The 13,072-nt window shown below is 37.7% G+C and overlaps 1 protein-coding gene across 1 annotated transcript in view; it reads right to left on the bottom strand.

Moving 5' to 3' along the window:
* Window positions 1-2,348: 2,348 nt before the first annotated feature.
* The window catches only part of CUNH5orf34 (chromosome unknown C5orf34 homolog), a 33,638-nt gene continuing 22,914 nt past the window's right edge, over window positions 2,349-13,072 (bottom strand). Inside the window, exons 8-12 of the mRNA XM_007954012.1 lie at window positions 9,428-9,598; window positions 8,699-8,793; window positions 7,346-7,444; window positions 3,814-3,854; window positions 2,349-2,542 (exon numbers count right to left, since the gene is read on the bottom strand). Of these exons, the coding sequence (XP_007952203.1) occupies window positions 2,349-2,542; window positions 3,814-3,854; window positions 7,346-7,444; window positions 8,699-8,793; window positions 9,428-9,598 (600 nt within the window). The remainder of the gene's footprint in view (window positions 2,543-3,813; window positions 3,855-7,345; window positions 7,445-8,698; window positions 8,794-9,427; window positions 9,599-13,072) is intronic.

Genomic DNA, 13,072 nt, shown 5'->3' with positions numbered 1-13,072 from the left:
TGAAATATTTCCAAGGGGAAACAATTGTATGTTTAAAAAAAAAAAAAAAAAAAAGTGACTCAGTTAATTAACCGGACCGGCAAGGTGCAGCCTGTAAATATAACTCGGGCTAGGTCCCATTCCCAGTCCCGGAGTGATAGGTGCTGTGTTAGCACAGAGCAGACGTCTAGCTAGGCATTTGGCTCTAGGAAGCACTACTCCAAGAGAAGAGCCTCAAAGAGGTACATTCTTTCTCTTTCCTACCTACAATTTCTCAGAACAAGGGCACCAGTAAGATAGTACTAGTAACATAGTAGAAAGACCACAGAAAAGTGTCATCAATCTCAAACCAACTCCTAGGCTACTCACAAAGTGTGGCTCAATTTCTCAGTTATGTAATTTTTTACTACCTGTTACATTCTTGGTTCATGGCCAATGGAATACCGAACTGAGGAGGGAAAATTATATACATTTTAACCCATGTATCTTAAAAGTTAATTAAAAACATGTTACCAAATACATTAGCAACTGAGTGGCCCGGGTGGTTCTCAGGCTCCTTGGCTCTTATAGATCCTATAAATACCCAGCCCTCCTAGGCTCTGTGCTTCTTGTGTGACCGAAGGAAGTAAAGTAGGTAGGGGTGGTGCTGAGGAGTTTGCTGTTGTTGTTGTTAACTGAAAGATGACACATTTTCTATCTGAATTCAGGAACATCTTGCCACTGACCCATTTCTTATCATAGCCTAGGCCTTCTAAGAACTACTAAGGGACAACACAAATGGTTTCCTGCAACCAAAACAGGGCAAAATCTTTACCAGTTCTTTTCTCCATAAAGGTACTGATTCATTTATACAACACATACTACGTGTTCTCAGTGTGCCTGCCACTACGCTTGGCACTGAAGCTACAGGATGACTCTATGGAGCTTAAGTTCTAGGGGGAGCTACAGACCACAAGGAAACAAATATGCTAGACAGATGGTAGGAAGTGCTGTAAAGGAAATAAATAGGATGATGTAAATGGAGTCGGGTCCGACTCGACGGCACATAACAACAACAACAACAACAACCATGGAGAGTAAGTTGATGCCTTTGAGTTGTGTTGGCGAAGAATACTGAAAGGACCATGGAGTGCCAGAAGAACTAACAAATCTGTCCTAGAAGAACTGCAGCCACAATGCTCCTTGGAAGTGAGAATGGCCAGATTTTGTTTCACCTAGTTTGGTCAGGTGGTCAGAAAGGACCGTTCCCTGGAGAAGGATATCATGCTTGGTAAAGTGGAGGGTCAACAAAAAGGGGAAGCCCCTCAACGAGATAGACTGACACAGTGGCTGCAGTGATGGGCTCAGGTGTAGCAGGGATCGTGAGGCTGGCACAGGACCAGGCAGTGTTTCATTAGGTTGCACATGGGGTCGCTATGAACTGAAGCTGACTTGAGGGCAGCCAACAATAATGTTGAAAAACTGGGAGAGGCCAACTTTAGACAGGGTAGCCAGGAAGACCCCTCTGAGGAATGTTACTTATATTGAGACCTGAAAGGTAAGAAAGAGCCCAGTGTGAGAGGAGAAAGCACTGTGCACATTCAAAGCACTGGCATCATTACTCCTGATCTCTTGATACTCTGCTTGTATTCTCCATTTTTCTCTGCTGCTGCTTCTCTTTTATGTAGGGAGGTTGGTCTTTTATAGTTACTGGAAGTTAATTAAACATTTCTGGTTGTATTTAGTGTAATGTTTTAGTCTTTACAGCTGTATGATTTCATTGATGTATTTATACACGATGCTTTTGATGAGCCCCTTTCTCTTACTTTTTCACACACTTTGCAGCATGTTTCTTTTCATATTTTTAAAAGATGAAAGCACCTGGATGTTCAGACAGTTCTGACAAACATTTAATCTTGGCTAAAGTACTCAATTCTCAGCTTGAAGCAATATTGCTGAGATGAAGTTTTGTTTTTGCTTTTTAAAATAAAATCTGTTTCTCTTCTCATAGTTCTATCAAACAATATGTGAGTACAGCAATTAAATAGAAAATTGCCAACTGTATAATTCTGCATGTTAAAAAAAAGCCTTCCAGGTTAATAGTGAATGTTCCATAAGATAAAAACAAACGTTATGGATTTTTTTTCTCATAAATATGACATGAGAATTAAATAGTTCAATATTTTCAAAATAGTTCTTTATTAATATAAATAGATATTTTAAAATTTACAAGTTAGGTAAAATACTTCCAAAATTAAATGTCAATTCTCATAAGATCATTGCACGAAATACGATATATAATTTCTTGGCTTACTAGTTAGTCTTTTTATCAGTCACCTGAAACAAGATCCTTAAGGCTGAATAACATGTTATAATAATTCCATTTTTTTTCATTTTTTAGACTTCGACAAAAGACAGTCAATATCCTGAAGAATTTCAGAGGTTTTTTTCAATGCTATTAATACTTTCTTTTCATTAACTTCTTCTAGCAAGGTTTCAGAAGATTTTAGGTTGCAATGATCAGAAGACTGCTGGTTTTTCTTATTAGAAATCTGGTTCAAAACATCACTATTCTCCAATAACACTGAGTTGATTAGTTAAGGAGTTTTCCCCTACGTTTTTCATCATATTTTTATTTTCAGAAAGCCTGACCTTTTAAGATAGTCTCAATTGGGAATAAGATCTCTTGGGCAGATCATATTTTAAAATTGGGACTTTAGAATTCATTGAGTCCACAACTTATAGATGATGAAACTGGTTAGGTTATTATGGGAGGAGGAAGAGAAAAAGGCTAAGCATATTATGTGTATTGGACTGTAGGTAAGTGTTGGGGAGGAAATAGAAGAATTAAAATCTTAGTAATATCTAAGTGAAGAACATGGAATAATTGGGAACAAAAGTAGGGATGACAGGATTATATACATAGATTATATACAATCTGTGCAGTGTTTTTATTTTTTTAATTTAAAAAATATTTAGATTGAGAAGAAACTTGTCTTCTGTTGCAGAGTTTCCTTATGATTTAGGATAGGATTAAACCAGGGCTTCGTATCGGTTCCGTCATGGCTGACAAAGCAAATGCGAAACAATCCCAGATTTTTAAAATTTGGGTGAAGTACAATGATAGCTGGAACAGGAAAAATTATAGGCTGAAGCCCTGGAATGGGAGACTCAGAAGAGGCATAGTGAGCCCTTTCAGGGGCCTGATATGCTTTATTGCCAGGACTGAGGAGAGTAACACACATTCAAAGTTGCATAGGCAGCTGCCATCTTTGAGTGGGACACTGTTGGTTCCAGCTCTTGCAGGTCAAGTGATTTGGTTGCTACACAATGCACATATTGCCCTTGTTTTCTAGAGGGAGAATGTGTTTCTAACAAGGTGTTGGCTAAGATTTTTCCTGTTGGTTTACAAATTTGCACTGTTCTGGTTTCTTTGTTGGCCATGACTGAACTGGGAAGAACTTGTTTGAAACCCTGGATTTAACAAAAAAATAAATAAAACTCATTTAGATGAAGGGAGTGATGCTACACGGAATGAAAGCATGCATGAGAAGAAGGGGCAGGGCTCCAACAGTCACAAGTTAGAATTACATGAGTGAAAAAGACTTCAAAGAAGACATTAGCCTAGTTTACTAGTGTGTTGTCTGATTTAAACCCAAAGAAAGGTATAAATGTTAGCATGATATACTTTCAATGGACAGATGCATCTTAAATTACAATATTAAAATATATGTGCTTTTTCAATAAAGCTCAGTAATATGTAAATATGGATTCCTATTCACAAAATACAGAATCACGAATTAAGCCTAGAACGGAGGAGTACTTATACAGTACAATACACTGTTTAAAGGATACAGTTAAACTTCTGTATCTTTTCAAGTTCAGAAGCAACAGACCTGTGCAAGAAAAAAAAAAAAATTAAGTTCATGATAGTTGTCTGATTCTTTTATATCCACAAAATATCATATAAGCATACTTGCATGTTTTCATAAGGGACAGAATTTTAAACAGAAGAACCTAGAGGTTAAGAACTCTTTATATTGTTGTTGTTGTTGGTAAGTGCCATCAAGTGATCTCCGACTGACAGTGACCCTATGCACAGCAGAACGAAACACCGCCCCGTCCTGAGCCAGCTCCATGATTTTTGCTACACGTGAGCCCATCACCACTGCTATCATGTCAATCCATCTTGTTGAGGGCCTTCCCCTCTTTTGTCGACCCACCACCTTACCAAGCATGACATCCTTCTCCAGGGAATGGTCCCTTCTGACAACATGACCAAAGTATGTGAGACCAAGTCTGGCCATTCTCACTTCCAAGGAGCATTCTGGCTGTACTTCCTCCAGGACAGACCTGTTACTTCTTTTAGCAGTCCATGATACTTTCAGCATTCTTTGCCAACACCACAGCTCAAAAGCATCAATTCTTCTTCGGTCTTCCTTATTCATTGTCCAGCTCTCACATGAATAGGAGGTGATTGAAAACCATGTCCTGTGTCAGGCGTACCTTAGTCCTCAAGGAGACATCTTTGCTCTTCAGCACTTGAAAGAGGTCTTTTGCAGCTCATCTGCCCAGTGCTACAAGTCATCTGATGTCCTGACTGCTGCTTCCATTGGCATTGATTGTAGAACCAAGGAATGTGAAGTCTTTGACAATTTCAACCTTTTCTCCATTTATCGTAATGTTGCTTATAGGTCCAGTTGTGAGGATTTTTGTATTCCTTATACTGAGATGTAATCCATGCTGCAGACTGTATTCTTCAATCTTCATTAGTAAGTACTTCAAGTCATCCTCACTGTTAGCAAGCAAAGTTGTGTTGTCAGCATATTGCAGGTTGTTAATGATTCTTCCTCCAATCCTAATGCCATGTTCTTTTTCATATAGTGCAGCTTCTCAGATTATCTGCTCAGCATACAGATTGAATTAGTGAAAGGATACAACCCTGATGCACTCCCTTCTTGATTTTAAACCAATGTTTCCCTTGTTCTGTTCGAACGACAGCCTCCTGGTCTATATATAGGTTCCTCTTAAATACAATTAAGTGTTCTAGAATTCCCATTCTTCTCAATGTTATCCACAATTTGTTACGATCCACACAATCAAATGATTTTGCATAGTCAATAAAACACAAGTAAACATCTTTCTGGTATTCTTTGCCTTGAGCCAAGATCCATCTGATATCAACAATGATATCCCTCGTTCCACGTCCTCTTCTGAATCCAGCTTGTATTTCTGGAAGTTCTCTGTCAATACACTGCTGCAACCATTTTTTAATTATCTTCAGTAAGATTTTACTTGCATGCAATATTAATGATATTGTTCAATAATTTCCACATTCTGTGGGATCACCTTTTTTTGGAATGGGTACAAATACGGATCTCTTCTAGTCAGTTGGCCAGGTAGCTGTCTTCCAAATCTCTTGCCATAACCAAGTGAGTGCCTCCAGTGGGGCATCCAGTAGTTGAAACATCTCAATGGGTAGTCCATCAATTCCTGGAGCCTTGTTCTTCACCAATTCTTTCAGTGCAGCTTTGACTTCTTCCTTCAATACCATTGGTTCTTGAACATATGCCACCTTCTGAAATGGATGAAAATCGACCAGTTCTTTTTGGTAGAGTGACTCTGTGTATTCCTTCCATTGTCTTTCGATGCTTCCTGCATTATTCAATATTTTACCCATAGAATCTTTCAATATTCCAACTTGAGGCTTAAATTTTTTCCTCAGTTATTTCAGCTTGAGAACTACCAAGCGTGTTCTTCCCTTTTGGTTTTCTAACTCCAGGTCTTTATATAAGTTGTGTTTATTTGACTCAATTCATATTCATTAAGCACTTGTTTTTCAGATGGTGATGTAGCTTTAATATCATCTAATCATCTTTTCAGAAGCGTACTTATGATCTGTCAGAGCAATCGCTGATTGCTAAGAGTAGTTAGAAAGGCAATACAGAGAGCTAAAATGCTTCAAGGAACATGCTGAAGTGTGATACATCTATTCTTCAAGTTTGGAAACGAGATAAGCAAACAGAATAGACCACGGTGCATAAAGCACCTAGATGTAGAACATTTCAGTTGGAGAGGCAAAATATCATGTTCATTGTCTAGTTAAGAACCACAGCTGCTTCAGGAGAGAAGGGTAGCAGTGAAAGGGCTGTTAACAGCAATGCTGCTTATTCTTTGGCTACAGCTGTAGTTGCACTACTCATGCTGATTTCATCCCCAAATGTTGACTGGGCTGATCCGACTGAAATTTGTATAAAACAATACAAAAGAAAAAAAAAAAGTCAGACGTTGGGAAAATATATTTCCTTGAAGCTGCTCAACTCTGGATTTTATTAAACACATTTGATTTTTTTTCTTAGTGGGAAGGGAAGGAGAATCGCTCAAAATCACTAAATTTAGAATCTATATAATTGCTATGATAGGCTCAAATGTGATTCAAACACCCCAAACTATGGGATTTGGTGACTAGAGAGCAGAGATGCAGAAGTCTTTATAGAGATCACCAGTGCTGACAGTACTCTTTAAAAAAAAAAAAAAAAAATTATTAAATAGATATTTAAAAATGAAACTAAAACATATTCATGTTAGTAAACTATAATACCATCCTATAAATAGAAAAATAAAACATCCTCCTCTCCACTGGGCGCTCCTCTTCTCGCCCTCCTTTGGCTCTCCTACCTCCATCAATATTCTCTCTCTTCTTTTTATTGTGGTAAAAACTCATGCCATACCCAACAATCAATGTCTGCTGCATAAGACCTGTCTCCTCACTATCTGCACAGGTCAAAATATACATTGTACATTGGCCCTTGCTTCCTGCCTAAGATGTCTTCATTTCCCTTAATTTACAGAAATTGAAACCCAGTTCTGGGCCCCTGCACACTGAAAGGCACCCAGGAGAGACTAAAATACTTGCTTTATTTGTTAATTTGTTAATTAATTTGGGGGGAGGTGGAGCGCCCATTAATATGACAGATATTACAATATCAATTTTTTTTTAAAGCTTATTATGCTACTTAACATTTATTTCCTTTAATATTATTAAAATTTTAAGATCCTCTTTTAATTTTTTCCATAAAGTTTTAGGATGAATTTATCACATAAAAACGTCATAAACATTTTGTTGTGAAGCTGTCAATGAAAAGTTTTTCTGATATTCAAGATGAAATACATTAAAACAGAAGTCTGATAAAATAAAAAATTAATAATAAAAATAAGTTATTTTCAAACTTAAGCAATCAAAAACATTATAGGAGTTAATTATACTTAACCAAAACAAAGAAAGTTTTTTTAGTAAATAAGTATGAGTTTTACCACTTGACACCTTCATTTTTTAAGTACTAGTTGGTTTTTCTAAACAAGTTAAGTTTAAAAGAAATATAGATACCAATTTTCTTCAAGGGCAGAACATGAAGGATGTGTGGGCATCTCTCTTGGACAAGCCTGGGTCAGGGTTCTGCACCATGACATTACTGCTGTCACATAACTAAAAGGAGCACATTAAAATAAATATTTAAAAACGTGTTTGCATAAATTATGGAAGTATTTTAAAAGAGGAAAAGTCATTAAGAGAATTTGGGGAAAAAAAGGATAAAGGACAATTTTTACAGTAAAGCCTTTAGCAAAGAATTTTCCAGATTTTTTTCACTGAATATAGAAAAGGCATGTGTTTCCCTTTACTCATCAAAAATGATTTACTCACACACGATTAATTAAAGATGACATTTGAGAATCAAAATGAATGTGATCATCATTCAAAGTAAAAATTCAACGTAAAATGAATTTCACTGAGCTTTATCATGAATATATCTTTACACGTAAGATTACTTAAATGAGCATTTGCTTCTCAAAATTTAAACCAGAACATACCTATTAGTGCTTATATATATATATGTGTGTGTGTGTGTGTGTGTATATATATATATTGCTCTATGTATATACACACATACATACATATATACACATACATATAAATAAGTATATATAACTTATTGAATAAATAAAAGAAATCAATTTTATTAAAATGAATGTTCTCATTGCTTAAGACAAATAGTAACATTTGCTAAAGACAGTGTCTTTTTGCAGCAAATTATTCAATATGGCAGTAAATATTAGTGTATGTAAACCAAAAAGTAATGAAGTCCAGCAGAAAAATAAATTCAAGAAGTAGAAAAGTAATTCTTTTGTGCTACTCTCAAGTAAAACCATTAAAATGTCAAGAATATAGCAATTAGAACTACTGTAACTATTAAAAATTACATGAGCCAAAACAGAGAAATGTGAATGTGTGAGAAAACACATACATACTCTGATTTTAAGAATCTCCATTTTAAGAATCATCATCAGCTAATTTTATTTTTTCTGCTTTATAGAAATATGTAAGTGTAGTTATTTGTGGTTGGAAACCTAATTTCAAATTAGTTAGTTAATTGGTTAACACAGCTGACCACAGCCTAACCTCCACTGCAAGGCAGCTATGTGTATAAACACCCTTCATTTGAAAAATCACTTGAATATAAGTGAAATGATTAAAGAAGACCCGATTTATTTACATTTAATTATGTTAGTTGCTAATATAACGTAAACTTGAATATTTATAGAAATGATTTAATTTATATTATTCACATGGAAAAACTGAAAATATGTATAAAATTTAAATAATATGGGTAATATTCTTCCAATCTGTCGATCAAAAGTTATTTACCAACATGAAAGTAAGTTAAAAATTGCTTTTTAGTACCTTTCATATGGTCCCAGGTGTTCAATTTGAATTAGCTTATCTCGTCCATCAGGAAAAGTTAACCTACACCAACCGAAGTTGAGACTCCGATTTACCTTAAGAAGCAAGAAGAAAGGGAAATTTTATCACTGTAAAATAAAAAACCAAAACACAAAAAACAACTCTCTTCTAACTTAATTATCAATTAAAAAAATAAGAACTAGATGAATTAAAAGTTTATTTTGACTAATTTAAAATAATATTTGACATGATATGTATTATTTTTATAATCACCTCTTACACAGATAATTATCAAAAAGAATAGAAATATTAGTATCTCTCTATATAATGATGGGAGCTCTGGTAGCATAGTGCCTAAGGCACTTGACTGCTAACCAGAAGGCTGGCGGTTCAAACCCCCCAGCCACTCCTCGGAAGGAAGGTTGGGCAATCTACTTCCGTAGTGATACTGCCTTGTAAATCCAAGGAGGGGTCACTATGAGTCAGGTCCGACTCGACAGCATATAACAACAACAACAACTATATAATGATTATCTTTATTAAAACATATATTTGCTGCTCCATTCTTATTATTGCTAGGAAAATCCAACAAGATCAGTAAAGGCTCTAGTCAGATTGTATACTTCAAAAAAAAAACACACAAAAAACAGTCTGACACTATTTTCTTTGTTCTGTTTTCCAAAGATAAATAGAAAATAAAACACAGATTTCAGTCTGAAGTACATTCACCTGTGTTTCTTCAGGGAAAAAGCTGAAATTCCAATTTAAGGTTAGGGTAATGCCGTCTAAAAAGATAGCATGCACTTTGTCATCAGAGTATGCAAGAAATCTTCCCACGTTAGGTATGAGCGCTTCTCTCAAGAGCAAAGGCAGTATATTGCTATCACTTCTCCCAGGTACCTAAAACCAAGTGAATGAAAACAGCAGGAAATAGAATTAAACACTAACAAGATTTAAATGAGTATTAATGAATTCTGAGGCAACTTTAGATTAATATTCCAAAATAATGATATTTTGAAATTCAGTAAGAATATTTGAAAACTGTAGAATCTTTATGTATGTTTTAAATGTTCTAGACGTTGTTGTTGTTGTCAGGTGCCATCGAGTCAGCTTTGACTCATAGTGACCCTACATACGACAGAAGGAAACATTGCCCAGTCGTGTGCCACACTCACAATGCCTGCTATACCTGAGCCCATTATTGCAGCCATTGTGTCAATCTACCTCACTAAGGACATTCCCCTTCTTCACTGACCCTCCACTTTACCAAGCACGATATCCTTCTCCAGGGAATAGTCCCTTCTGACAACATGACCAAAGTAGGTGAAACAAAGTCTGGCTATTCTTGCTTCCAAGGAGCATTCCAGCTGCACTTCTTCCAGGATAGATTTGTTCATTCTTTTAGCAGTACATAGTACTTTCAGCATTCTTCACCAACATCATATCTCAAAAGCATCCACTCTTCTTTGGTCTTCCTTCATCATCCAGTTCTCACATGCATATGACGTGATTGAAAATACCATGGCTTGGGTTAGGCACACCTTAGTCTTCAAAGAGACATTGTGCTCTTCAGCACTTTAAAGAGGTCTCTTGCAGCAAGAGATCTGGAAGACAGCTACCTGGCTGACTGACTGGAAGAGATCCATATCTGCACCGACTCCAAAGAAAGGTGATCCCACAGAATGTGGAAATTATTGAACAATATCATTGGTATCGCATGCAAGTAAAATCTTACTGAAGAGAATTCAAAAATGGCTGCAGCAGTATATTGGCAGAGAACTTCCAGAAATGCAAGCTGGATTCAGAAGGGGACATGCAGCGAGGGATATCATAGCTGATATCAGATGGATCTTCGCTAAAAGCAAAGAATACCAGAACGATGTTTACTTGTGCTTTATTGACTATGCAAAGGCATATGATTGTGTGGATCACAACAAATTATGGATAACATTGAGAAGAACTGGAATTCCAGAACACTTAAATTGTACTCATGAGGAACCTGTACAGAGACCAGGAGGCTGTCATTCGAACAGAACAAGGGGATACTGCATGGTTTAAAATCAGGAAGGGAGTGTGTCAGGGTTGTATCCTTTCACCATACTTATTCAATCTGTATGCTGAACAAATAATCCAAGAAGCTGGACTATACGAAGAACATGGAAATTAGGATTGGAGGAAGGCTTATTAACAACCTGAAATATGCGGACAACACAACTTTGCTGAAAGTGAGGATGACTTGGAGCACTTACTGATGAAGATTAAACACTACAGTCTACAGTATGGAATACACCTCAATATAAACAAAAATCCTCACAACTGGACCAATAAGCAGCACCATGATAGATGGAGAAAAGACTGAAGTTGTCAAAGGCTTCACATTACTTGGTTCTATAATCAACACCAATGGACAAAGCAGTCAAGCAAAAGACGTATTGCACTGGGCAAATCTGCTGCAAAAGACCTTTCAAACGCTGAAAAGCAAAGATATCTCCTTGAACACTAAAATGCACCTAACCCAAGCCATGGTATTTTCAATTGCCTAATATGCCTGTGAGAGGTAGACAAAGAATAAGGAACATTGAGGAAAGATGATGCTTTTGAGTTGTGGTGTTGGTGAAGAAAGCTGAAAGTACTATGGACTGCTAAAAGAACTAACAAATTTGGCCAGACTTCCTCTCACCTACTTTGGTCATGTTGTCAGAAAGGACCATTCTCTGGAAAAGGATGTCATGCTTGGTAAAGTGAAGGGTCAATGCAAGAGGGGAAGGCCCTCAACAAGATGGACTGACAAGGCAGCTAAAGTGATGGGCTCAGGTATGGTAGGGATCGTGAGGCTGGCACAGTACTGGGCAGTGTTTTGTTCTGTTGTGTATAAGGTCACTATGAGTCAGAGATGACTCGACAGCAGATAACAACAAGAAGGAAGCACTAAGGAATTCTGGTGGCAAAGTGCCTAAGGCACTTGACTGCTAACCAGAAGGCTGGCAGTTCAAACCCACCACTCCGCAGAAGGAAGATGGGGTGATCTACTTTTGTAAAGATTTACTGCCTCAGAAACCAAAAGAGGGTCACTATGAGTTGGAATTGATTCAATGACAGTGGGTTTGATTTTTTTTTTTTTTTTTTTGTAGGGGGCACCAAAGCAGTTCTGGTGGCACTGTGGTTAAGGCATTGGGCTGACAACTAAAAGGTTGGCCGTTCAAACCCAACTGCCGCTCCATGGAAGAAGGATGAGGCAGTCTTCTTCCATAAAGATTTACAGCCTTGGAAACCCATCAGTGATCACCATGAGTCAGAATTGACTCGATGGCAGTGGGCTTGGTTTTTGGGTTTAAGGGAGCACTGGTAGTGTAGTGGTCAAGGCACTTGGCTGCTAACCAAAGGGTCAGCAGTTTACAGCCATGGAAACCCAATGGGGGTTGCTATAAGTTCAAAATCAACCTGACAACAATGAATTTGGTCAAAAAGTTTAAAACAGTCTTCTACCTTGAGACTGCCTTTACTTCGTTGCCATTTGGAAATTCTGTAATTATACCATTATGTCCCTCTTTTTGCTTTGTAATTGTTGTTATTTACAGAGTTAATATTCCTGGTTCCCTATTTTTACTCTTCTAAATTCATTTCGGGAGCTCTAGTGGTATAGTGACTAAAGCATTTGACTGCTAACCAGAAGGCTGGCAGTTCAAACCCCCTAGCCAATCCTCAGAAGGAAGGTTAGGCAATCTACTTCTGTAGTGACACCGCCTTGGAATCCCAAGGACGGGTCGCTATGATTCGGATCCAACTCGACTGCAGTGGCAACCAACAGGGCCAGTGGACGGAACAGGTAAGGCACGCAGGGCACAGCCCCCAGGGAGCAGGGAGCAGCGGCAGACAGGGCCAGTGGCCACAACAGGTAGGGAGGAGCCCGGGAATCGAGTGGAGCAGTTGGAACAGCTAAGAAAGACAAACCTGTCTGTCAGATTGTCATCCTGTGGTGGTTTGTGTGTTGCTGTGAGGCTGGACACTGTGCCAGCAGGAATGTCCCTGGTGAACCGGTTTTGGTGGAGCTTCCAGACTGAGAAAGACTCAGAAGAAGCAACAGGCCACACTGTCTGGAAATTTTTATGAATAGCTCTGAAATATTGTTTGATACAGTGCCAGAAGATGAGCCCCTCAGGTCGGAAGGCACTCAAAATATGAATGGGTAAGAGCTACCTCATCAGAGTAGACTCTACCTTAATGATATGGATAAAGTAGGGCTTTCGGCCAAACAAAAGACAGGCATATGAGTTGAACATTTACCTCAAGTAGATACACTCCTTGGAGAGAACAATCATGGGAGAAAGAAGTGCTGCTTATGAGCCCCTCAGGTCGGAAGGCACTCAAAATATG

Source organism: Orycteropus afer, unplaced genomic scaffold (genome assembly GCF_000298275.1).
Source record: "Orycteropus afer afer isolate SDZICR_OR568_19922 unplaced genomic scaffold, OryAfe1.0 scaffold00425, whole genome shotgun sequence".
Lineage (NCBI taxonomy): Eukaryota > Metazoa > Chordata > Mammalia > Tubulidentata > Orycteropodidae > Orycteropus > Orycteropus afer.
The sequence above is the reverse complement of the archived record's forward strand: the minus strand, read 5'-3'. Positions and strand labels throughout refer to the sequence as shown.